The sequence below is a fragment of the Nicotiana tomentosiformis genome, chromosome 1 (genome assembly GCF_000390325.3).
Source record: "Nicotiana tomentosiformis chromosome 1, ASM39032v3, whole genome shotgun sequence".
In the NCBI taxonomy this organism is placed as follows: Eukaryota; Viridiplantae; Streptophyta; class Magnoliopsida; order Solanales; family Solanaceae; genus Nicotiana; species Nicotiana tomentosiformis.
Window position 1 is genome coordinate 16,050,073 of NC_090812.1, and position 26,214 is coordinate 16,076,286.

Below are 26,214 nucleotides of genomic sequence, written 5' to 3' on the forward strand. Positions count from 1 at the left end.
TAAATTCGATTGTCCCGAATAAGCAAAGTGTCGAGAATTATATATTCAAAATGTGTTACGGATGTTCCTATCACATTATGTTATCCTTTGGGAATGTGTTCAAGAATGATATGTGTATTAAAATGCTATGTCTTTGAGTCATGTTTCAAATGAAGGCTATGATGCCAAATTGTGTGAGAAAATCTCAATATGCTTAAGACTCTTAATTGATCATATGTGTACCTAAAATCTTGATTGAAAATGTCTTATTGTTGATAATCTATAAAGATGGGTAGAAGTGAAATAAGTGAATTGGAGATATAAAGTGTGGCCAACGTGCCAAAAGTAAAAGTTATACTTGTGGCCAATGATGCCAATGAAATAAAATGATGTGAGAAAGGTTATGAAATGAGTCTTGATTCAACTATTCTGAATTGACTTCGAAAATAGAATTGCCTAAAAGCTTATGAATTCAAGTCATGCCCATATGTGGTTGTTTTAACAAATGCTATGCTTTGTGAGTATTTTCGATGTGTTTTGCGTTCTTACATATTCGTGAGTGAAAATTGTGTATTTCCCTTTTTGCGGGAAAGTATTTCAAGAATAAATGGTGTGTTACTTGTTGATGATTTTAACTTGCGCATTAATTGCCAATTATTTTACTCCATTTCTCGGAAAGAAATCTATTGTGCTTAAATTATTCATTTCTAATGAACATAAAGTTGTGATTTTCGTAATAATATATATGTTGATATTTGTGATGATGATACATGAGAGGGAAGAAATGAAAGTGTGAAATATCAAATACAGCCACCGTGCCTTGAATAAAGAATCTTGTGAATAGCCAAAGAGCCAATGGAATATTGTTATTGTTATTGGTTGAAAATACTAGTGCAGAATCATACAATGTAAAAGATGATGAGGTAAATACATTTGTACCTATGTTATTTTTATGAATTATTCCCCTTATTTGGGATGAGATTGATGTGATAAAATTATTCCTCTTATTTGGGATGAGATTGATGTGATAAAATTATTCCCCTTAATTGGGATGAGATTGAATGATAGAAAAGGATGATGTCGATCTACACGGAATTGTGGTGAGACGGCCTAGCCGATTGGGTTGTGATCGGACACCATGTCGCACAGATGGTGGTGATTGTGTTGTAAATTGTGATTGATGTCTCTAATGAGATGGCCTAGCCGATCGGGTCGTGATCGGACTCCGTGCTAAAAGTGCGGTGGTATTGGTATTGAGAGTGATTGTGGTTGATGTATCTAATGAGATGACCTAGTCGATCAGGTCGTGATCGGACTCCGTGCTAAAAGTACGGTGGTATTGATATTGTGAATATCGGTATTGTAAAAGGTGATATTATGAACAGTGATATATCAGTGATAAAGATCTCCCAACCCAAAATAATATTATCATTATATTTTGATTATCACTTCACATTGTTATCTTCATATATTGGAAATTATTATGTTTTAACTTGGCATTTGAATATCATTGATTGTTGATTGTTGTTTCCACGGTTTTTCCTTTCTTACATTGGCATTCTATTTTGAAAGAAGACAGTTAGCTTTACATACTAGTACTATTCCATATGTACTAACGTCCCTTTTACCAGGGGCGCTGCATCTTCAATGGATGCAGGTGATTCAGCAGCGGGCAGCTTTGGTTCTCGTTAGCAGTTACTCCCTATTCAGCAGGTTTTGGTGCCCTATTCTATTCCGGGCCCGATATCACTTGATGTTACACTTTGTATCTTGAGGTATAGCCGGGGCCTTGTTACCGGCACTTCCATACTATTCTTTTGTCATACTTAGAGGCTCCCTAGACAGGTTGTGGGTGGTGTATGATGTTGGGAATTAAACTAGAAATGTTGCTATTTGGCAAACATATTTTTTATTATATCTATTAACTTGTAATATTTTAAAAATTATGAATGAAGCTACTAATGGAAATGAAATGGGAGTTGTTAATGAAATATTTTTAGTGTTTGATTAATGGAGTGCATCTCCTCTTTATTCATGAATAAGTTTGGGTAGAAAAAAATCCAACAGACTTGCTCGGCTGGGTTCACTCGGTTGAGCGCCGGTCGCGCTCCCCGAGTTTGGGGCATGATAGCCTGCTTATGCTAAATTCATGAAGGAGATCCTTACAAATAAGAGGAAAATCGAGGAGACCTCAGTGGTGAAGCTCACAGAGCATTGCAGTGCTATATCGCAAAACAAACTCCCACAAAAGTGTGGATATCTAGGGAGTTTTACTATACCTTGCTCTTTTGGCTCTATTAATTTTGATAAGTCTCTATGTAATTCTAGTCCTTAATTAATCTAATGCCTTTGTCTATTTACGGAAACTGGAGAATGAGATTGGAGAGATAAGGTCTGTGCCAATATCTTTACAACTGGCGGACCAAACGACTCTGATACCCTAGGGGATAGTGGAGGATGTGTTAGTTCGGGTGGATAAGTTCGTATTTCTGGTGACTTTTATAGTGATGAATATGGAGGAGAACAAGGAGGTCCCCCTCATCATAGGAATATCATTCTTAGCAACTAGTAGAGCAATATTAGATATACACGAGAGAAAGCTCATGCTTAGAGTGGGTGAGAAGGCTGTAACTTTCGAGATGAATGTAGAAACGGGGGTGAAAAAAGAGAATCCAATTGCAAGTGTTGAGTGGAAAGTGAAGGGCTCAAAAGAGAAGGCTGAGGCGAGTGAGAAAGATAAGTATGAGGTGCACCCCAAAAAGGCTGAGAAGAAGTCATCTGCATGGATGTGCGCGTTAGTTCGAAGGCGAGGAATGGATCTCGACTTCGACTCAGATCCCGATTAGATATTCAGGGAAGTTTTCTTTACGTTATGCTTTTAATTATATATCATGGGTATATGCCATAACTTAAAGTGAGGGGTGGGGGGTAATTGTATGTTGTATGTATATGTGTTAGTTTAGTTTTTTTTAGTTTTTGTTTGGTAGTTAGGGATAGAAAAAAATTGAAAAAACATAAAACATTTAAAATTTTTGATTTTTTCCGATAATGGATATCATTTTGCGGGTTTCTTGGGGGATTAATGTCGAAAGAAAAAGACAAAAAGATTTTCTTTTGTTAGGTAGTATATTAATTCCCCCTTGGTTTCTTTGTGTCGCGGTTCTTTTCCAAGGGTTTTGTTTGAATCGGGTGTAGTTAATTTTTAATAAATGTTAGTAGTAGGAAACCTTGTGTTATGAATTGAATGGAATGCAATATCTCTTAATCTTATTATGCCTTGAGAATAGTGAGCGCTTTAAAGTGACGCTTAGGCTTAATTTTTTACTCTTGTATAAGTACCTTAAATTGTATGATCTTAACTTTGCTTAACTACTTTGATTAGAGTGTCTTGATGAGTCCAATCCTGAATGAGTTATATGCCATGTGGGTGTGAGATTTTGTGTTATTTTGTGCATTGCATTTGATGTCTAGAACTTGCCCCGTGTATTTGCAAAGCGAAATAGTAGTTATATTCAGTTTTGGAAGTGATATAGGCATTTTTTTGTTGAGCCAGTTATATGCTTTTACCCACCTAATTATTATGTATCTTAGTTGACCTCTCTGAGCCTGTGATCATGTTTCTTTGGCAACCACATTACAAGCCCTACCCATTTATTCGAATTGATCATCTATTTGAACCTTTTACCTCTCGTGAGCACTTGAATTCGTTATGAACTTTGTAAAAGTTGAAGTGTGGGGTGGTTGGTTTGGCTTTTGAGTAAAACCATTGAAATAAGGAGAAATGTGCAATGTTTTGAAAAAGTAAGAGCCACTTGGATTGAATAAGAAAATAAATTGAAAAAAATAGTTGTATTATGAAGAAAAAAATATTCTTTGATAGTGGTAACTCTTGATGTATTTGTGTTTAAAGAAGTAGGGAGTTGATGTATATTGATGTGAATGTGGATTTATGGTTTGACATACGTATGGGGTTTTAAATTGTTAATGTATATGTATTAAAGTGCTTAGGGAGGTTTAGTCACTCTTATATCTAAATGTATCATACCCATCCCGCAGCCTACATTACAACCAGTGAAAGTTCTACTTGATCCTTGACTGAATGAACTCAATTAGTAGAGTAGTACATTACGGGCAAGCCTATGATGCATTTTTGTGGCATGTGAATGTTATTTCTGAGAGTGAGTGAAGTCTTTCTATCTTGAGTTCCTAATTGTTCTTAAATTTTATTGTGTGTGGAACTACTCTCTTTTGTTGTGTGAGGGTACTTGATTCACAAAGGAAAGGTAATGTCGTTGACCTCTATGTTAGAGTAAGTAAGTAGGTTATAAAAATATATGGTGCTTTTGAGTCAAATCTTGAGGCTAGGATGTTATGGTATTGTGCTTAATCTGTTTTAAATACTCTTGGTATGCTGAGTTATGAGAGTTGTTTAAAAGGGACGTGTATTTATGAAGTGTTGTTTGATTACTCGAGGACGAGCAATGGTTTAAGAGTGGGGTGTTGATATTAGGCTATAATCTTGTATCTTAGTCGCTTATTACACTCCAATTTACTGCACTTTTATTGTGTTTGAGTTGTAATCGCTCGCTAGTGTTTTGTACTTATTGTGTGTTTTATGCCTTGTAAGAGTGATTCCGGGCTATGTAGATGTTATGGAATGAATTTGAGTGATTTAAAGCTTTGAAGTCTGAGTAAAAGCCCAAGGGATTAAGTTGGGATCGTGTTCGGGGGTCGAGGACCAAGTCTAGATGTCAAAACGCATGAAAAAATATGTACTCTGAGAAATCCCCACTGTCGTAGCGCGTGGGGCGCCGCGCGTATGCATTTTTCTGCTGCCTAACATATTTTAACTTTTTGGATCCCAACAATGCCCCGCATGGCACGTCTCCCCATGCGACGCGCCTGTGCAATTTTTACATAGTAAATGTCTTATTTCGGCTAAGAAAAGGTTATTTCGTTTGGGCCCGACCCTACTTGGTATAAATACATAGAAAAATATTATTTTCTGTACTTTTGACATATTGGAGACCTAAGGAGGAGTGGGAGAAGCAAAAGCACAAGGAGTTCATCATTCAATCCTCACTCAAGACCCGAGTTTGGATCATTTTATGCTTTCTTTTACTTTAAACATATTTGTGATGAATTACTCCATATCTACGGAGTAGTTCTCTTTAGGGTTTGAAGAATTTAGTGTATTGATATTTGTTTATGGATTATAACTCTAGTTTTATGTATTGAAGCGTTTTGGATGATTTAACTGTTGCATCTATATTCACTTGTTCATGTAATCGAGAGAGGCATAACTTGTGATATCTTTGCATTATATGGTTGGTTGAGTTCACTAATTCTTCTTAGTAATCGAAAGAGGTTAGTTGAATTATTGATCAAACCTAGTTAGGAGAATAATCGAGAGAGGTTCTCCTAAAGACCAATCCATTACGCATTCTTGCATATCTTCACGTGCTTAAATTGGTTCATCTTGTGAGGTTGAGACTTAATCGAGAGAGGAGTTTCTACTAAACGTTTGAACTAATAATTGAGTGATTTCAAGAGACTCATTTGAACATTAGAAGTGAATTATCTAGAGTTAGATCCCAAATAATTATCTTGCACCTATCCTGTCAACCCCTATTTTCTCTCATTGATAACTTCCTTGCTTACCTTTGTTTCGATTGTCGTTAGTTAATAATTTTAGATTCTTAGTTAATTTTAGTTATTCATCATAAAACCTCGATTGTTGATTCTCCTTGATAGAAATCAAGCTAGAAACTAGAAAATTGTTGTTTAACTCCAATCCATGTGGGTACGATATTATACTATACTATCTTTGACTAGCGAGCATAAATTTTGTGTTGTGTTTTGCGCTCGTCACCTGCCCAACTCTTACTAGATTTCAATTTCTTTATTTGTTTTCTTATAATTTGCTTAATTCTAAACAAATTAAAACTAAGAAAAATTTTCTTCGTTAAGACTATATGTAATATTCAAACAGAACTTTTTAAATACCAAACAAAGTTCTAATATGCAGCCACTCACTTAGGCATTAAAATTGTTATGTGGCCTTGTTTTGGTCATATGACCTGTTTTGGTAATTTATTTTGGTGGCCAATAGAACTTGTGAAATTTTCTTGTAAAAGGGCAGCACTTGTCACGTCAGAAAATGCACTAGCAAGATTTGAGAATCCATCTCTCGTATCTTTTTCTTTTTCTTTATTAATTGGGAGTATTTTGCGGGAGAGATGGTTGGAAAATACTTGTGTGAACTCTTCTTTAGAGTTATCCCGTGATATTACTCTTTTGAAGTATTTGGGGTTGATTAGAATTATTATCTTTAATTTTGTAGTTTTATTGGTATAATGAAATTGTTTATCTTCTCTTGTCAACATAAGTCACTGAAGCGAAGACAAGATTTCAAATGCTAAGTATTAAATTCTGAATTTAATATTTATACATATTTAATTAATTTTTTAACACAACTACTCCCTCCGTTTCATATTATCTGTCATGATTCTCTTATACACGCCCCTTAAGAAAAATTAATTATGATGGAATTTTGACTATTTTATCCTTATTCATGTCTTAATATTTACTGCTCGTTTGGACATAAGAATTTTTTCACTTTTTTCAAAATCAGTGTTTGGCCATAAAATTTCGAATTTTCACTTGAAGATGAATTTTGAAATTTTTCGAAATTTGAAAAACTCCAAATAGTTATTTTTCAAAATTTTCACTCAGATCACTCACAAAAATTCAAAAACAACCCAAAATTATATTTATGTCCAAACACAACTCTAATTTTCAAATATCATTTTCACTTAAAAAAAATTACTTTTTTTTTGGGAATTTTACAATTCTTATGTCCAAACGCCCACTTAATCTTTCTTCATTAGTATTTGAACAAAAAGTTAGGTGTTAGTATCCTTCAAGCATAATTATTACTAAGGGTAAAAAAGGAAAAAGATAATCAATTTTGTCTTGAATTTCTAAATTGACAAATAATTTGAGACAATTACTTTTAGTAATCACGACGGTTAATATGAGACGAAGAGAGTACATTATTGAGCAAGAGCTAATGTCACGCTTCTAGCTCCACCCTATAGGTCAAACTGACCAGAACCAGAACCATTGACTTTATTATTGTCATTATAATGCTACTCTATTTAACTCCATGACTACCCGGGTTCCTAACAAAAATAGAATCTATCACAGTTATATAAGGGCTGGTGTAATATTACCAAACTAAGGGTGTGTTTGGTATAACGGAAAATATTTTTCGTGAAAAATATTTTTCAAGAAAATATTTTCTTGGAAAATAAATAGTAATCTTATTCATTTTCGGTGTTTGGTACGCAAATTAAGAAAAATAACGTTTCAAGAGTATTCATAAATAATTTAGATACAATAAACATGAAACCATAAACTTTCGAACCAACAACCTTCCGAACCCACAAATTTCATAAACTTCTGAACTTTCGAACCTGCAAACTTTATAATTTCTAAACCCGCAAACTTCCAAACACATAAACCTCTGAACTCTATCTTTATTTTTTTTGGGGGGGGAGGGGAGGGGGGGGAGAAAATTAAAGTTTGAGGAGGTTGGGGTTAGATGTGAGGGTAGGTGGACAACAACAAACAACAACAACCCAGTATAATCCCACTAATGGGGTCTGGGGAGGGTAGTGTGTACGCAGACCTTACCTCTACCCTGGGGTAGAGAGGTTGTTTCCGATAGACCATCGGCTCCCTCCCTCCAAGAATTCCCCACCCTGCTCTTGGGGTGACTTGAACTCACAACCTTTTAGTTGGAAGTGGATGGTGCTTACCACTAGAGCAACCCATTCGTCTCTGAGGGTAGGTGTAGTTTTTGAAAAATATTTTCATAACTTTTTCTAGGGAAGTCGTTTTCCTCCAATTTCAGGAAAATGTGATATCTAGAAAAATATTTTCCAAACTATTTTGTGCAACCAAACAGTGAAAAATTTTCTGTCATACCAAACACACCCTAAGGGGTCGTTTGGTACACGGGATAAGGTGAGATAAGATGGGATAAAGTGTGGTACTAAATTTATCCCATGTTTGGTTGATGGTATAAATTTATTCCGAGATAAAATTATACCATCAAACAAACATGGTATAAACTTAGTCCCAAACTTAATTCTGGATATCTCATCTTATCACACATTATCTCATCAAACTTGATATTATTTTATCCTATCTCTCAGATGGGATAAGTTAGTTTAGGGAATATAATCTCGGGATAATTTAGTCCACCTATCAAATATAATTGCTAGTTATCCTATAAGTGCTGTCGCCTTGCAGAGTGATGTTAGATTTTACCATTGACGCGTGTACTTATATTTAGAAGACAACTGAGTTCGCCATCAGACAACATTAGGAGCTAGCACTTCACAATTCATCCACAGGTTCATCTTCCTCTCTTTCTCTCCTTTCTTACTCACTGTTTTCTTCATTATTGATACAACTCTTGCGTGTTCTGAGCTACTATTTCAGAGAACACTCCCACTTTTGGTAACAGTTTTAATTAGTTTTAAAAAGATAGAACAATATTTAAGTGTTGAAGGAAGTATTAAAGTGGTATCTAGTGAACTCTTTTGTCACTAAGGTTCATTAGGCTATGCAAGTTTTAGTACTAAAATTATTAGCACACAGAATAAAAATAAAACTACAAAGGCCAAATATTGGACTGTTTTTCTCCTTTTCTTGTGGGGCTGTTGATTTGTGCTGATAAGCTGTTTCGCCGCAAAAGCAATGCGATTCTCGTCTCTGTTTAATTAGTTTCCGTTTGAATACTACTTACTTCTTTATAAGGTCCTGCATTCATGAAGTTGTTATGGGAATCTTGCTGCAAATAATTAATGTCAGTCCATATATTAAGAGGACACAGCTTAGTGACTTCAATTACAATGCACCCTTTCTTTTATTTTAACAGTTGTGGCATGTTAATTTAACAAGTTGAATAGCTCTGTCTAGAGTCTAGACAGTTTGGAGATTCTTTACCTTTCGTGTTCAATTCTTGTTTTTCTTTCTGCAGATTCTACTGGCTGTTTTTACAAATATGACGCCTCCTAATGGCAAAAAGCAAAGTTTACCTCCGAATGTACTTGGCAACCTTCCTGAGAATGTAATCGATGACATTCTTTTGCGTTTGTCTTTACGAGATGCTGTGAGGACAAGCATCTTATCGAGGAATTGGAGATATAAGTGGTGCAAACTTCCACAGCTGAAGCTTGACCAAACACTTTGGGAAACAACATATGATTTAATACCCCCTACTGTTAAAATTACTGACATTATCTATCAACTTTTGACCCTTCATGTAGGACCAATTTCTAAATTTATCCTCTCCATCTTTGATCTTATCAACTGCCCTAAGATCGACAACTTGATATATTTCCTCTCTCGGAATGGCATTCAACATCTTGTTCTTCAATTCCCGATAGGTAACCTATACAAATTGCCATTTTCCTTTTTCACATGTTTGCAGTTGAGGCATGTGACTCTCCATCGATGTATAGTACGTACTCCACCAGTGTTTAAGGGATTTGATAGGTTACTTAGTCTAGAACTAAGTCAAGTCACAATTTGTACTGAATTTCTTGGACGTTTTATCTCCCGTTGCCCGTTGCTTGAACATTTGGTGCTGGAATACGTAGATAATGCAAACCACATTGAGGTTAATGCTCCCAAGCTGAGATCATTTGTCTTCACAGGCAATATACATTTTCTACATCTAAAATGTGTCCCTCTTCTTGCAAAAGTTTCACATGAGTCTACAGCATCCATTGTAAAAGCAGGAAAAAATGATCTTGTCAATTTTTGTAAGTCTATTCCTGCACTCGAGCATCTCCACTGGAATTACAGTAGTTTTCGGGTAACTGTTGCCTCATTACTTCATTTTAATGCATTTTCATAGATGTACCATCTTTTGAGCTTTAACTCATCCTTTTTTTTGACATTTTATTCCTAGTTCATGGTTGCAGGACCAGGTGAAGTACCAACAAGGCTTCCCTCTGCTCTCAACTGCCTTAAACATCTTTACCTATCTGAAATTTGCCTGGAAGAACGAGTCGAGTTTTCATGTGCGCTTTGCTTGATAAGAAGCTCCCCGAATTTAGAGGAACTTCAAATTAAGGTTCTTAATGTTGTTTGTTCTTTTCCCTCTCTTTCTCTTCATATGTGTTATTGAGTTATTCGTGTGATATGACTTTAGTATTTTCATACTCATTAGATCTTCAGTGTTAAGTTGAGAGTGATGGGTTTCCCATGATCTTTCATAGGGGCCTTTTGATCTTATGGGCAAATTACTTGCTCCTGTGCTCTGGAGTGCTGTCAATGAAATTCCAGCTAGCTTCTCAGATGTGACGTATTATCACCTGAGGGCAGTTAAGATTAAAGGTGTAGCAGGAGCATGGGGTGAAATGCAGCTTATCAAGGTTTTATTGGCCAAGTCTGCAGTGCTGGTGAGAATGGTAATCGAACCCGATGTAGTAGGAGATCAATCTCTCAAAGTACTTGCTGAGATAACCAAATTTCAGCGGGCATCACCTAAAGCAGAAGTGGTTGCTTATCCCTGTTACAATCTCGCTTGATGTTCACGAGTCTTTAATCAAACCATGGTCTTGGCTAAAATGTTTTGGAAGCACTCTGTAAATAGAAAATGAATGTTGATGCAGTAGTATAAGCATATAAGGATGTGTTTTCCCTTGCCATTAGCTAGTGAGAAGACTATCAGTTTGGGAACTTAGTGAATCAGGATGAATGTTTTGGTACTGTATATATACTGAATACTGATAGAGAATAATGAATGAAACGTGTAGTTTTTCCATGCATAAAATACTATATTGACTGTTGTTTAGCTTGAAACTTGAATTTTTTTCCGAATCACATTAAAAAATAATTTCTATTTTAATTATTTCTTAGTATTTTGAATTCGTTTTTGATTTTAGACAACAGTTGCCTTACAAAATTTGCACTGATTTGTTAGTGTTTTCCAAATAACTTCCACCACGGCAGGGAAGGGAAGGGAAAATCTAGGAGAAGAAATGAAAAATCAAATCAAAGAAGACCATTCAACAATGTTCGTTTTCTACTAATGTACTTTAACGAAGAAATTTTTCCAAAGTGTGTGCTCTCTCTCGAGCTTCATGGCAAAGGTCCCGAACACCAAAGATTACTGCATCTAAATTCAAACACTTTCAGGTATAAATAAGCCTTTTCCAGTTGTTTATACGACTTTAGGAACCCATTGACTTGCCCAACGATGAAATAAAAATATATTTGTCTAACAACAAACGTCTTTGGCAACCAAATTTTCATTAACTATCTACTCCTTAAAGGACAATCCACTATGCCATGGAAATAATATACTTTTCAAGAGAGACAATAATCATTGAACCCAAGTTTAGATCTGTTGCTATAAAATTTGGCCACCTTCTAATTTCTCCAACCGTTGGACTAAGAAAAAAGAAACTGATTCTACTAGATTTAGAAATCTCGGAACCAACAAACTGATTAGTGCTCAAGATGGAAAACATATTCTGTCAAGCGCTGTAATTTACTGGGGTCTAGCTTCTGTTCTGTCACAACTGCCTGTTTCTTCACAGTAAGCATTTGAGAAGCTGGATCCAACACCCAACCCTGTTGCAGCACATCTGAAAGGGAGATGACAAAGTCATTATTACCAATCAGTGAAAACTCATGAACACATTATGACAGAGATCTTTTTCTGGCAAGTATAAATAAGACTTGCATATAAATCGCAACAGCAACAAACAAAAACCAAATAGGCGAGAGCTTATGAATACCCAAGATGTAGAGATAAATGGATAAGCAGACGAAAGACTTCATTCTATATGCTTCTTTAACAATTGATGCCCCCTTATATTTGTTAATTACTTCAACCAAATTGATTTGATCTTAGAATATCATAGCCTGTGAAACCTTTTTAACGATTCAACAACTTGATAAACTTCAGTTCATTTAGTGCCTTATTATGTACCAAAAATAAACTCTTAGAGACTGCAAGCACGCTGTAGGATAAAATCTTACAGTTTGTAGCATCATTTTCATTCATTCCAAGGAACTGAGCTGTATCTTGTGTGCTAATAGTTGAATAAGCAGAAAGCAGGAGCTCAAACATCCTTTTCCTGTATAATTCTGCAGAAGGATGACATGAAAATGATAAGAAAATCCAACATACAGGAGGTACAAGAACTTGAAGTTTAACTTTATATACTACGGTTCCCTTCATATATTTGAGTAATTGCTTTCTCTATAAATCTAGAAAAATGGCTAGCAACTAATGACATTTTCGCAGCAATTGCGGTCTCACCCAATGTCACAAAGATATAAAAAAAATGCATGAATTTCATATTTGCATCTACTGGATGCCAGTAATGAAATTTACTATTACTTCATACAAAAAACTGCATGAATTTCAAAACACAAAAAATAGTTGACGATTTACTTTTTAACCACACTACGGAAGATCCTAAGAGCTGGAACTTAGCTTGCTGAAACACTGTTCGCCTCCTTGAAATGCTCTTGCACCTTTCCTTTAACATGGTCTGACAACTAATTCATCCATGCTTCTTTCTCTCCCACAACCAATCCCAACTCAGAAGAACTCCACATAGACTTGAGGAGAGCATATACTTTGGTATATACACACATCAGTTGATCCTTAACCTCTCATAAAATTGTAGTAGTATGGTTCTAAGTAAGTATTACTTCTTTTTTCTGATAGGTGGTATGGTTCAAGTATTATCTGCGAGCTCTTCAGAGATATGATGATAGAGCTGCATACCAATGTCTTCTCATTTGAAATTTTTTTTTTTGAAATAGAAAATTACGCGCCAAATTATATATCCTCAAAGATATTTTTCCTCAATTTTTCAGCCAATTACATGATAGATTTCATGTATCTGGAGAGGTACCAATTATTTAAAATAACCCATGACTCTGACTAGCTCACAAAGTAAATGTTAATAGAAAGAGTATATATTGTCCTTGTTTTAGTAAATCTAATGCCTCGTCAGAATTAAACATGCCGACAACAAGAAGCTATTAAGCTCGCCCAACTCAAATACGAGTAACTGACAAACATGAATTCAGAGAAAAATTAACAAAGAAGAAAATAGGAGCACAGAGACATTATTCAAAAGAACATTATCCACAATTATCTAGATCAATAAGTTTATCAATGCCAACTTGCCAAGATTCAAGCATATAGTTGATACTCCCCAACCGACAATCACAAGATCAAAGGAGGAACAAAATTGACCGTCGCGGTTCAGAAAAAGGCAACACCTTATGATCTCCCTTTCTAGGGGATCACACCACTAAACCCAGCCTAAAATAATAAGCTCAAACAAGATAAAACTTGCTTATAGTGACTGTTTCAGTGTTTCTAACCAAACCAGCCATTGGCCCGTTGCTAATAGAAGATATCATTCCAATTTTTTCTTTGTTATACCCTGACATACAGAACAGTAGTAGAACGACTCTCCCTGCCCACTTAAGTTGTTTACCTGAAAGTGTCCATTTGACTTTGAGATAAGTTCATAGACACCATTCTAGTCTCAAGCCATTATCAAACTCCAACAGCTAATCCTGGAGGTGCAGCTCAACTTTGTGATTTATGCAGATTCATAGATTCTTCTAATTGACAACAGTAGCAATACTTTGTCAATCCTTACATGTAACTTGATCCACATTCATTTTTAATACAGAAGAGAAGTAACAATCTCTGGCAATTAGCTTATAAATCCCAATTCTTAGTAATTCATAAATTCTACTGTCTTAATAACCTTCAGAAAAGAAAACAAATCCTTATAGGCTTCTGACAGGCACAAAAAGGAATGCTGATCCCTTGGCAAATCCCAAGTAAAGTAGAAACTTATTGATTGAGCTTTCAAACTAATATTTTTTTATCAGGGACAAAAAGAATGTCGGCCCATTGCTAAATGCCGACTTATGGAGAAACTTATGTAAAGCATTCAACAAAATCTGACTAGACCATAGATTAACAGAAGATGATCAATGAAATCTTTACCATCTGCTCTATCAATAATTACACTAATAATAATAAAGAGTAGGAAAATGCACCAACTTGCCTGCAAAGGAAGCCACAATTGGCTGAACCTCAGGAGTCCAGCTGAATTCTCGAATAGCCTCATACACGCCAACGTAGTCCCTCGTCCAAAGCTTCTGCCCGATCCTCCAAACAGCAACCACCTCAGGCCGGCCCTCCTTTATTGCGGCAGGTATCTTCTTCCACAGAAATCGTGCGCTATTACTGCAAAAGTACCACATTAAAAAATTTAACCCTAATCAATTCCTTAATAACACCCAATCTAAAACCCTAAAATTCCAGAATTAGAGTTGCTATTAATACAAAATAAGGGATTACATGTCATTGTTGTAAATATGGCCTAGAAGGTGAATCGCGTAAGGCCATTCGTCTTGAAAATCAATTCCCTCAGCGGCACCCTATGAGTACGACCAAAGCGAATAGAAACAATTAGTGTTTTTTTGTTTCAAATCGGTTGAACGGATAATAATAGAATGGCAATAAATTGAGAGGAAATAAGGAGAAATTGCCTGAAGTAAGAGGTTGTCACAGATATCAGCAATCTTGTCATAGGATTTAGACGCCAAAGCTTCGTTGAGGAGAGAGGTATCCATTGGAGGGCACTGCTTTTTCTCGTCTCTCTTCTCCTTCTACACAGTCACTGATTCTCTGCAGGGAGATCAGAATTACAATATAGTGGCTAGTTTGGGCTTTTGGTCTTTGGGCCTGAGGTCTTAAACATCAAAGTCACCATTGTTTATGGTACCTTTACCTAAGAGTTTAAAAAAAATATAATAAATTTTTAGCACGAAACTCAATATTACATTTGTGACAAAAAAATATTTATATTTGTAGCATATAGTTTCATTAAAATAAGAATATTAATTATTAATCCCTAAACATAAGCAATTTGAATGGAAAGTCAATAATTTTTTGTACAAAAATCATACCTTTTTTTCTCTTTATCTATTAGCTTTCCTTCTTTTTTTTCATCTTCTTAATTTTGTTTTCTATCGAAATCAATATATTTTCTAAATTTGTTTCATTCGTTTTCTTTTTAATTATCTTTCTTAAGTTTTTCTTTTCCTTCTTTCTTCCGTTCTTAACATGAAAATCTTACTTCGATAATAATATATATACAAAATGTATATATATAAAAATATACATTGAATTAACATATATAAAATATATAAAAATATATACATAAAAAATACATCTTCAATTAAGATGACACTTAGACATGTGAAATATGCATAAAAAATATATCTTAAATTTAATTAAGATGGCATATAAATATACAAAAAATATATACATAAAAAATACATCCTTAATTAAAATGGCACTTGACATGTAAAATATATTTGAAATATACATTAAAATACATCTTAAAATAAGACGGCACTTCACAAATAAATATACAAAAATTATATACATAAAAATACATTTTGAATTAAAGTGATACTTGATATACAAAGTATAAAAGACGTATAAATCAATACATCTTGAATTTAGGTGGCATTCACATATGTATCGAATTATCAAAAATAGAGTGAAAAAGATGAATGTTGGAAAGGGAGAATGGAGATGGACAAAAAAAGTATTTTCTGTGATTAGTGAGTCAGCTTACTTATTAAATGTTGAGCTTAATTTTTATAATATGTTAATAATAAAAAAAAGTGCTCTTTATGTAATAAACAATAAATGATGTTATTTTTTAAATTATAGTTAAAAAAAGATCAAGCGCGTAAAAACCCTTATTTAGTTACTTTTTTTTTAGCACATTTTTAGAACCACCTTATATTGTGATTATGTTACGAAATTTTTTGATAAAATAGTCCTACGCTAAAATTTTAAAGCTTTGAAGCATGTTGTCATAATTTTCAGTTCTGACATGCTTCAAAATTGCAACGTGCTTCAAAAATCAAAATTCAGTTTGAAAAATCAATAATGACGTCTGCAATTAGATTTTGAAGCAGCTAGATTTTAAAAACTCTATAAATCCTTTATTTAATTAGGGATGGTCAAAACAACTACTTGTGGCTTGTTCATCCCTCTCCCCCCCCCCCCCCCCACCCCCACACACACTCAAAACATTACATGCATTCTATTGAGGACGTATATTTTAACAGAGTAAAATAACTTTTATATTATCAGTATAATGATCTTGTTGTATCATATTGTAGTAGTTTTTTTTAATTGACCTTGTACATTCATATCCAGTATATTTCACTATGTAGCCATTAGGTAGATACTATTTGATTAAAGTTGTTTTAAAAATTATAGTTGTGATACATAAAAAATTATACAAACAGGTCATCCATAACTCAATTACATGTAAAACTCTATAATAAATATTAATCAGTATAACCTAATAAAATAATAACTAACTTGTTACTATAATATATTAAAATACAATAATAATGTAAAAACATATATATAAACTTAATTCATAATAGTAATAAAATTCATGTAGGATGAGGGCTACTAACATTATTAAAAAGATCTTCATTTGGTATATGCAAAGCGCATTAAGCTATTACGAAGTCATGGTTTTTATTGGAGTACGCTACTGATTGAGTTTGAATCATTTATCTTAATTGTGGAAGGCAGGGAGCTCACCAAGTGAACTATCCTACAATCTCATTTTTAAAGGTTCACATTTACTGGCTCACATTTTTGTTCCTGTGCCGAAATATCAAATTTCTACCTTTTTTGACCATATATAATTTTTATTTGTAGAATAAGCTGATAAGGTAGTCGATTTGAGCTTGAGACTATTGGTAGGTTTATGACCCGAATTATCTTTGCTGAGAAAGTGGCCGAGCAACATGTATATTTAAGTGGATTCAATTGAATACATTTGGTGGAATGTTATACTATCCAATTAAAGGAAAAATTAACATTGGATGACTAACATATAATAGAAATTGACAAAATTTTGCACCAACATATAATAGAGTGTGGGATAGCCGCTTCTTAACGTGTTATTTAGTTTTTATCCAGTATTTTTAATGTTGAGCAAAAATAGTCACTACTCTATTAAAATTAATACGAAAAGATATTTTTACCCTTTTTTCATGAGTGCTGTATAAATATTAAGGATATGATGTCCTTAACATTTACATTGCACACATGGAGTTAAGGACGTCATGTCCTTAATATTTACACTACACATATGAAGTTAAGGATATGATGTCCTAAAGTTTAACAACGGAAAGTGCAAATACATGACACTTTGTCCTTAATATTTACACAACATTCATGGGACACCATGTCATTAATATTTACAAAATACTCATAAAGTTAAGGATGCCATGTCCTTAACATTTACATTGCACACATGAAGTTAAGGACACCATGTCCTTAACATTTACACTGCACATATGAAGTTAAGGACATGAGGTCCTAAAGTTTAACAATAAAAGATGCAAATACAAGTTAAGGACATTATGTCCTTAATATTTACACTTTATACATGAAGTTAAGGACGACATGTCCTTAACTTTTACTATGCACATATGAAGTTAAGGACATGATGTCCTAAAGTTTAACAACGGAAGGTGCAAATACATGACACTTTGTCCTTAATATTTACACAACATTCATGAAGTTAAGGACACCATGTCCTTAATATTTACACAACACCCATGTCTAGCACAAGGGTATTTTTGTCCGGTCGGATAAAAAAATATTAAGCACTGGCTAAAGAGTAAATATATTTTAAACAGTGGCTAAAGAATAAAGACATCTCTAATTAGTGGCTAACTGTGCACTTCCACGCAATTAAACAAATAACTGCAGCTGGGCTAGGAAAGTCCATCCAAGGAAGCTAGGCTAGAATCCAGATGGCTAAATCCAGCCCATTTAACTCCGATAGACAATTATATAAATCCATATTTTACTAGGGTTTTACACTTTGAGCGAGGCCCCGTAGTTCCCCAGTAGCCGTCTATTGCAGGTTCTTCTCCCTCTCCAACTTCCTAGTCTCTAACTTCTACCGATGCATTGTCATTTCCTGATATCTTAGTTTACTCATTCCATCACTGTCACTGTTACAACTATGTAAATCTTAAAATAAGTGTTATGTAGTACCAATCACTTATAGAACCAAATGCAATTTAACTACAGATATTTTAATCTGAAACTACTTTTCTAAAATTTCATCGATGCATTCGTGTTCTTTTCAGAGTAAGTTGTTATACTCCTATCTATATGCCATGTAACTACGGATTGTTATGTACATTTTTTAGCTTTCCGAGTGTTTATTGTGTATGTGCGTGTGGGTTTTTTCCTTGGGGCCGTCTGTGCTTATAGAAGAATGTGACTAGTTCATTAGTTTAAGCTGATTAATGTTTTCATTGGTTACAGATAGGAGGAGGAGAAAATGTCTCACAGGAAGTTTGAGCATCCAAGACACGGTTCTTTGGGATTTCTGCCCAGGAAGCGTGCTGCCAGACACAGGGGAAAGGGTATTATTACATTCTTTCTCTTATTACAACAAGCATTCTTTTTAATAGTTCTGAATTAATGTCTATTGTGTAATGGCATTTTGATCACTGACTATAAGTTTAGTTATGTTTAGCTATGTAAATATTGCAATAAACAAAATCCTCTGGTTATTGCTGGATTAACTTTGCTCCTGTTAATCATTCATCGATAAAAACATGCCATCCATAATAAAATGTATTTATGCAGCCATATGGTAAGATAGCTTCTAAAGTATATTCCTCAATAAAATCATTTTCCATTATTTGGTTATCTTGAACCGTTGAAAACATTTTCCTTGCTGAACATAAAGAAAACAGTTTACTCTTGATGTATTGATGAGCATCCATCACTATGAATATGTGAAACTGTTCTAAACCTTTAATGCTCACAACATATCACCAAAGCACCACTTTAGTGTGCTATCCCATCTCAAGAGGTATTCATATTTATGCCATGTAAACAGTTTCCACCTGAAGAATATGTTTTACATGGAAATACATTATTTTGTTTGGAAAGCATTTTACATCATACCTAAACACACTCATAATTATGTGAGAGATGTTCATTTTAATCGTTTTTAAACTATTGCAGTGAAGGCATTCCCAAAGGATGATCCAAACAAGCCCTGCAAGCTAACTGCCTTCTTGGGCTACAAAGCTGGCATGACTCACATTGTCAGAGATGTTGAAAAACCTGGATCAAGTAAGCTATCTTTTCTTCATGTATTTTATTTCAGTTGTGATTTAGTCCATATCTTTCTCGGCTCTTCATTAGTATCTTTGGTTTGAAAATTGGCAATAAACTAGATTTGTAAGGAAGCAGTATTATTGATACTTCACTTTAAATCTTTTATACTATTAAATTTTCACATTCATCTGGTGATTACAGAACTCCACAAGAAAGAGACATGTGAAGCTGTCACCATCATTGAAACACCTCCAATGGTGATTGTTGGTGTTGTTGGGTATGTGAAGACACCTCGTGGTCTTCGTTGCCTGAACACTGTCTGGGCTCAACATCTCAGTGAAGAGCTTAAGAGGAGGTTCTACAAGAACTGGTGCAAGTCCAAGAAGAAGGCCTTCTTGAAATACTCCAAGAAATATGAATCTGATGAAGGGAAAAAGGACATCCAGACACAGCTGGAGAAATTGAAGAAGTATGCATGCGTCATCCGTGTTTTGGCTCACACTCAGGTAATCTTAGTCCAATATCATCTTCAACAACAGCTATTCCTTTTAGTGTGCCTAGAAACTCCTGTCTTTCGATGTGCCCAAGAACTGTGTTGTGAAAATACCTGTATTCTAGATAGATTTTGATTTTCAAATCGTGTACATCTCATATAAGTATTAGATAAGAGGTAGTGTCAGACTTACAATGCCATCCCTATTTTGGTTCAGCAGATAATATGGTTTCTCTCCACCGGTTATGTTTGAAGTCATTTTGGTTTAGACCTCATTCCAAATCTTTTTTAATGTTTTTGAATATTTTTCAGTGTCTTAGATATGTATACAAATAAGATAAGCTTACCTAGACTCTATATAATGGGATTGCCTTTTTAAAAAAAAACGGCAGATAAGGAAGATGAAGGGTCTGAAACAGAAGAAAGCCCATTTGATGGAGATACAGGTGAATGGTGGGACAATTGCTCAGAAGGTTGACTTTGCATATGGTTTCTTCGAGAAGCAGGTTCCAGTTGATGCTGTTTTTCAGAAGGATGAGATGATTGACATCATTGGTGTCACCAAGGGTAAGGGTTATGAAGGTGTTGTAACTCGTTGGGGTGTGACACGTCTTCCTCGCAAAACCCACAGGGGTCTGCGTAAGGTTGCTTGTATTGGTGCCTGGCACCCTGCTAGAGTTTCCTACACAGTTGCCCGTGCTGGTCAAAATGGATACCATCACCGTACCGAGATGAACAAGAAGGTTTACAAACTAGGGAAGGCTGGCCAAGAGTCCCATGCTGCTGTAACTGATTTTGACAGGTATGCAACGTTGCCTTTTTTTTCTTTCTAAAGCTTGTCCTTTCCTACAAGGGGATGCTCTATATTCTACTTATGTGAACTAGTGCTTTTGCGTGAGCAATTGCACATTTACGATTGCTCAAAAACCAGTCAAGCTGTTGCCTTATGCTGAAAATGTCTTACATTCTGCATGTGGCCCGTGGTTGTGTGCTTTTTACCATATACTGTACCTTCGATTATACCGGTTCTCTTTTTCTGAGCTGTGATTACTTTTCATTAATGTTAACAGGACCGAGAAAGACATTACTCCCATGGGTGGATTTCCCCATTATGGTGTGGTGAAGGATGATTACCTGTTGATCAAGGGATGCTGTGTTGGTCCTAAGAAGAGGGTTGTAACCCTTCGTCAGTCCCTGCTCAACCAGACCTCTCGTGTCGCTCTTGAGGAGATTAAGCTGAAGTTCATCGATACATCCTCAAAGTTTGGACATGGTCGCTTCCAGACCACTCAAGAGAAGCAGAAATTCTATGGCCGGTTGAAGGCTTAAGTGTTTCAGTATTCAGCTCATTGGGTGGAACACAAGTTTTAAACAAGTTATTATTGCTGTTACTCTTTATTTTCATCGGTTGGTTCGGAAGACAATTTTGACATTTTAAAGCTCTGTCGCATTGAGGATTCTAGTTGAGAATATTAGTAATGCAAAAGTTTTGTTGTTGTGGTTCAAAGGCATGATCACTACGTGAGAGTTGAGACCTTTATGTGTTTGATTCTAAGCCATTAGTGCGTGTTGCTAGAATAGCCATGCATATTAAGATTTGATTTTTGTGCCTGCCATTTTTATCAAGCTTGCCTCTCTTGTTAATTTGGATGGAGGATCAGTCACCATTCTGATATAGAGGGGCATAAATTAAGAGAGCTCTCCACGAGTGTCTCATGATTCATTTCGAGGGTAAGAAATGCTATCACCTCCGTTCCTTGCCCATGATAGTTTCACACAGTTCTATCAGTTCTTATATTTCATCTCATTCTAGTATTAATTTATATAAAACTACTTTAGGTTAGGGGAATAGGACAAGGAAAATAACAGGTTCCACAAATCAAATTTCAATATCTGATTTAGACATCCTTTTTGTAATATTTCGATGATTTACCACCCGTTTATGCCAATCTCATGGCCTTTGTTGTTCCTCTTCTACGTTATTGTTATTTAGTTTGATTTATTATTTTATTTTAAACATTTTTCATTTCTTAGTGGAGAGACCAATTTTAAATTTTATTTAATAAAGATACAGGAAAAAACTTTTTCCTTTGGGGTTAAAACCAGCTACTGTCATGTGAAGGGTAAAAAGTTCGTTTCTGAAAGCATGCTTTGCTTCGACTAAGCTTTGGAAGCCATGGAAGGCAGAGTTGAGGACGACATCTGAGAATTGGATTAAAAACTTAATCTTCTGCCTCAGGCTATGAATCATCTCTACATTTTTACGAGATATATTGAGGTCTAATATTTTACGAGATAAAGTTAAAAGTCACACAAATTAGACCTTAATTTAAGTTTGAAGAGATCTTTATAAAGTGTATTATCGTTGTATTGTTTTCTCAGCTACTTAGTTCATTTGCCTATTTGGTGAAGCTAATTTTTGTTCCAGTGGAAGCTAAAAAAAATAAAAATCTTCTACCTTTGGATGGCATAACTGAAGAATGAGCCTCGTCAAGCAGAACATCTTGTAGTTCTCGATTTATTGTTACTATAAATGAATAAGAAATAATACGATGTGGTTTACCTTTAATTTCAGAGAAAATGTCGGTTTACGTAAGTATAGTACGTTGCATACCAATAAGACACTAATTTTGAGCAGTAAATTAAGATGATTTAATTGTGTTCGTAAATTAATAGTTAGGAATTAGACTTCTTAGCACTTAAATCATTTTTTGTTTGACATTATGAATCTGATGACTACTTAGTTTTTTTTCCTTCTTTCCCTTAATCCTTCGACACTGTAAAGATTAATTCAGTTATAGCTTATATTAGAGAAGTTATTCGACAGGATATTTCACTTAGGAGGGTAAAGCTGCAAGAAAAGAAATAGATACAACAATGAAAAGGACGCACATCTCCGATAAATAAGATTCGAGAATCCAGAATTCATTTGATAAAGTCACAGAATCAGATTCTCTCTTTAGAGTCGAAAGTTAGTGAAAAAGAATTAATTTATCCAATAAATAAAATATAATACTAGTAAATGACAATGAGTCGTGGCATAACAATGTATTGAAAATACAACAGTCCAAAACTTTACAACGCAGAACAAAATTTTCTCCAGAAAAAAGAAAAGAAAAGAAAAGAAAATCCAGTTAATAAATAAATGTCCTTTTCACTACAATTAGTTGGCTCAAGAATCTTGCTTTTAGTATTTCTTTTACTTCTTTTGAATTTGCTTTTTTCTTTTTCTTATACCAAGTCCAACAATATAGATGTGCATTAAACTTCTGGATTAATTAAGAGTTACAGTGTCATACGCTTAGACCGTCGAATCCACATTGCTTGTATGTGAGAGCCTGTTTCCTAGGGCTGATCACTATTGCGCAATCCACTGATACCTGTTCAACACAATTCATCATGTACATTTCTAAACACATGTTTCTGCAAGGATAACAAAACACTCATCTTTGCAGGAAAACAATCAAATCAAAGGATTAAAGGAATGAGGAATACATAAAGGGGATTCAAAGAAAATGCAAGAATGTCACACTTAAGATCTGAAATTGTGCTCCAACACACTTATTGAACTCCCTTGGACTACTATACTAGAATTTCTCTTATGTCAAGGAGAGATTCAACGACTTATATGCCACAAAAATAAATCGCTTTCATCCTATTTGTGACATGATTTTTCGGTGAAGGGAATTCAAGAATTGAACCCTTACCAACATCTAGCTTTGTCCTAGCTTCCGCCTATGGTGCAAGTTGTATTGTTGTAGCAAAGGAGGAGCATGACTTATGTGTAGTGTACTTAGACCCACTCGGGTATATCCAGGACTTTTTTCAAGTCAGTAAATGCTGAATACTAGTATACTACTACACTTGCTATGGATTGGGTATAAACATAAATTTTTACCCAAGCCACTACGATTATGCATATCTGATGAGAATAGTTGCTTAGAGTAAAGCTGTTTTTTAAAAGGCGGGGGAGTTAGACTGCTGAAGATGGTAAAAAGTGGCTGGAATGTCAGGGGAATGCCCCCTCCACCACAGATTGCGTTAGGGATCCAGGACTAATAGGCTTAAAGCATCAAGAGATAAACTAGCTCAAGAATTAAGATATCCAACCACATGAGAGAACATGGAACTAATCACTAGTCACAACTCTTTGGAGAGAGTTCCTAAAATTGTGAATCTTGGCCTTCTTTACCTATGAAGAGTAGTGTATTCGCTAGGAAACTAGCACTCAGAGACGGAGCTACATTGTATTGAAGGAGGGTTCAATTGAACTCCCCTCCTCAGAAAATTATATCGACAAATATAGTAAAAACAATTTAGTATATACACAAAAATTGTTGAATCCTCTTTGATATAAGAGAAACTTCTAATGTAATGACAAAGGTGACTTAAAACTTACTTTAGGTTGCAAGTTCAAATCTCAAATATTGCATTCTTTCAATTTTTAAATTCTGCTTTTAAAATTCATAACTCCACCACTACTTGCACTGGTGGTGTCAAGAACATGGCTGGTCTAAAATTTGAATGGTGTCAAGAAATGTCAGTATACAAAGAAAATCAACATAAGAGAGAAGAGCAAGATCCAGTCAAGACAGGATCCGTACCACACTCTAATACTAGGTGGACAAATTGTACTGCCCACTATAATGGTCTACTACCACAGACCAGCTCATATTGTGGGTTCTACATTCCAAAAAACTACGGCAAACACCCAAATCAATGTAGAATATCGTACTCACCTCGTCCCAACTTATACAATACTCTTTTTTAAGGAAACAAATGTTAAAATGTTGATTTATTTTTGCATTAGCGACAAAATATCAAACAAATAATAGTAGAATAATTAGTTCAAGAGACAAAGCAAAATTTAAAATTAATCTTGAATTCTAATCTTATTGGCGAAATAGTCTTGACAAAGAAAAAATGCATTACTGGTATAAATTAGTATGTGAGAAAATGGAGAAACTTAAGACATAAAATGGCAGTTTTGTTGCCAATAATGACCTACTAATATACTTGGATATGACAGGTTAAATGGGTCCCACTACATATTTGTTTGTATTACTACCTATAGAGAGCTTAGACAAAAATATTCCACCGCTAATCATTTATCTCAACCCCAAATAAAAATAAACATAGAGTTCCAACTTTCATTTTTCCCCCTTTATGTACAATGTTTTTTAGTGATGTCCATTCATGTTAGATATCTACAATTATCCTACTCTTACACCAAATCCAAAGTGCACTTAAGTCCAATACATATCTCAAAGCAAACAAGGGCAGTATTTCCATTAATAACAACACTTTTGAGAGTAAATATTAAGCAAAAAGAGCATTTTAGCAAAATCCTATCAAATACTAACCTGCACACCGGGTGAAGTTAGCCCAAGGATTCGAATCTTAGCTCCGACATCACCCAATACCCGTAACTCGACCCGGTCATTCAACGCCGCGTCACGAATCAAATCCGCGGCGTCAGCTTGGAGCAAGTTAACCCGATCCACAACAATGGTAGTTTCGACCCGCTTAACACTATGTGCTGGTTGGTAAAACCCAGGTACGGTGCCCCGACCGAGAGGAATCCCACGGTACATGATAGTGAACCGCGACTGACCGTACTTGATCCCCACCTTGTTGTCATTGAAAGCAGTGAAAACCATGCGAATATTGAGCGAAACAGAGGCAGATGACGTGGCTATCGCAGCTGGGTTGGGAGTAATTCCAACGTACTGAACGCCAACTTGTTGAAGATCGAACTGGGGTTTTTTGGGCTTAACGGCGAGTACTATTACAAGTATGATAGCGAGAATGAGGAGAAGTAAGAATGAAAAAAGGAGGAAAAGACAACAACAACAGCCTTTAATAGAAGCTTTAGAGGAAGAAGAATGAGACGGGTAATAGTGAGGGTGGTGGTGGTGGTTGCCATTGATATTATTTTGGGTAAGTGTAGAGGTCATTTTTTGTGTTAAGAAAGATGAAGATGGAGAAGAATAGTTGGGAAAAAGGAAGACCCACCAATCTCTTCCTCTCTCTTGCTTTTTCTGTACTCCTTTTTCGACTTTGCTTTGCTTTTGGAGATGGAGGGAGGGAGGGAGAGGACAACGGTGTGTGAGAAAGAGTACTCTCTATGTGTGTGTTTGCTTGGAATTTAAAAAAGGTGGCATCAAAGTGGGGTAATTTTTTGACTTGGCATTCTTGCCATTATTGTTTTTGGTTCCTCTTTCCTTTTCCTACCCGACCAAAAGCGAGACTACGTACCAATAATATTTTTCTGAACACTCTAGACTATCTATTTTATTACCCTAATTCTCGACATTGATAGGAAGGTATAGAGGTCGAGGATTAGGGTAGTAAAGTAAGTAGTCTAGAGTGTTCATAACAGTAGTATTGACACGTAATCTCACTTTCTGTTGGTAGTAAGTTTTTATGACTAACCGTTGTTTTCTTTCATTGTTAAACACCTTACTGTCTTATT

The 26,214-nt window shown here is 35.1% G+C and overlaps 4 protein-coding genes across 5 annotated transcripts; 2 read left to right on the forward strand and 2 right to left on the reverse strand.

The window, feature by feature from the left end:
• The first annotated feature begins 8,322 nt into the window (after nucleotides 1–8,322).
• Nucleotides 8,323–10,855, forward strand: LOC104098704 (F-box/FBD/LRR-repeat protein At1g13570-like). Of its 2 annotated transcripts, none has more exons than XM_070177887.1 (4): nucleotides 8,323–8,402; nucleotides 9,032–9,871; nucleotides 9,968–10,132; nucleotides 10,278–10,855. In XM_070177887.1, the coding sequence occupies exons 2-4, from the start codon at nucleotides 9,056–9,058 to the stop codon at nucleotides 10,587–10,589; spliced, it is 1,293 nt and encodes a 430-aa protein (XP_070033988.1). In that variant the 5' UTR covers nucleotides 8,323–8,402; nucleotides 9,032–9,055; the 3' UTR covers nucleotides 10,590–10,855. The 2 variants fall into 2 exon arrangements, with proteins under 2 accessions (XP_070033988.1, XP_009603804.1); XM_009605509.3 differs by lacking the exon at nucleotides 8,323–8,402 and adding an exon at nucleotides 8,411–8,508.
• Nucleotides 10,856–11,245: 390 nt separating this feature from the next.
• Nucleotides 11,246–14,772, reverse strand: LOC104098705 (COP9 signalosome complex subunit 8). Its single transcript, XM_009605510.4, has 5 exons — nucleotides 14,602–14,772; nucleotides 14,411–14,490; nucleotides 14,115–14,296; nucleotides 12,049–12,156; nucleotides 11,246–11,651 (listed from the first exon to the last, which is right to left on the reverse strand). The coding sequence occupies exons 1-5, from the start codon at nucleotides 14,683–14,685 to the stop codon at nucleotides 11,512–11,514; spliced, it is 594 nt and encodes a 197-aa protein (XP_009603805.1). The 5' UTR covers nucleotides 14,686–14,772; the 3' UTR covers nucleotides 11,246–11,511.
• Nucleotides 14,773–17,965: 3,193 nt separating this feature from the next.
• LOC104098706 (large ribosomal subunit protein uL3) lies at nucleotides 17,966–21,246 on the forward strand. The gene is made up of 6 exons (XM_009605511.4): nucleotides 17,966–18,029; nucleotides 18,440–18,540; nucleotides 19,151–19,261; nucleotides 19,448–19,752; nucleotides 20,132–20,541; nucleotides 20,810–21,246. Exons 2-6 carry the CDS (start codon nucleotides 18,456–18,458, stop codon nucleotides 21,066–21,068), a joined length of 1,170 nt encoding a protein of 389 aa, XP_009603806.1. The 5' UTR covers nucleotides 17,966–18,029; nucleotides 18,440–18,455; the 3' UTR covers nucleotides 21,069–21,246.
• Nucleotides 21,247–22,711: 1,465 nt separating this feature from the next.
• On the reverse strand, nucleotides 22,712–25,856 carry LOC104098708 (NDR1/HIN1-like protein 26). The gene is made up of 2 exons (XM_009605513.4): nucleotides 25,103–25,856; nucleotides 22,712–23,119 (listed from the first exon to the last, which is right to left on the reverse strand). Exons 1-2 carry the CDS (start codon nucleotides 25,694–25,696, stop codon nucleotides 23,033–23,035), a joined length of 681 nt encoding a protein of 226 aa, XP_009603808.1. The 5' UTR covers nucleotides 25,697–25,856; the 3' UTR covers nucleotides 22,712–23,032.
• Between the last annotated feature and the right edge of the window lie 358 nt (nucleotides 25,857–26,214).

Excerpts from the sequence above, each read along its gene's own strand:
- LOC104098704 (XM_070177887.1), top strand. The coding sequence starts at position 9,056 with ATGACGCCTCCTAATGGCAAAAAGCAAAGTTTACCTCCGAATGTACTT. Across the intron at positions 9,872-9,967 it reads GGAATTACAGTAGTTTTCGG|TTCATGGTTGCAGGACCAGG; the intron begins GTAACTGTTGCC and ends TTTTATTCCTAG. Across the intron at positions 10,133-10,277 it reads TAGAGGAACTTCAAATTAAG|GGGCCTTTTGATCTTATGGG; the intron begins GTTCTTAATGTT and ends GATCTTTCATAG.
- LOC104098705 (XM_009605510.4), bottom strand. The coding sequence starts at position 14,685 with ATGGATACCTCTCTCCTCAACGAAGCTTTGGCGTCTAAATCCTATGAC. Across the intron at positions 14,491-14,601 it reads GTGACAACCTCTTACTTCAG|GGTGCCGCTGAGGGAATTGA; the intron begins GCAATTTCTCCT and ends TCGTACTCATAG. Across the intron at positions 11,652-12,048 it reads TGAAAATGATGCTACAAACT|ATGTGCTGCAACAGGGTTGG; the intron begins GTAAGATTTTAT and ends TCTCCCTTTCAG.
- LOC104098706 (XM_009605511.4), top strand. The coding sequence starts at position 18,456 with ATGTCTCACAGGAAGTTTGAGCATCCAAGACACGGTTCTTTGGGATTT. Across the intron at positions 19,753-20,131 it reads GTGTTTTGGCTCACACTCAG|ATAAGGAAGATGAAGGGTCT; the intron begins GTAATCTTAGTC and ends AAAAAACGGCAG. Across the intron at positions 20,542-20,809 it reads GCTGTAACTGATTTTGACAG|GACCGAGAAAGACATTACTC; the intron begins GTATGCAACGTT and ends TAATGTTAACAG.
- LOC104098708 (XM_009605513.4), bottom strand. The coding sequence starts at position 25,696 with ATGACCTCTACACTTACCCAAAATAATATCAATGGCAACCACCACCAC. Across the intron at positions 23,120-25,102 it reads TAACTTCACCCGGTGTGCAG|GTATCAGTGGATTGCGCAAT; the intron begins GTTAGTATTTGA and ends TGTGTTGAACAG.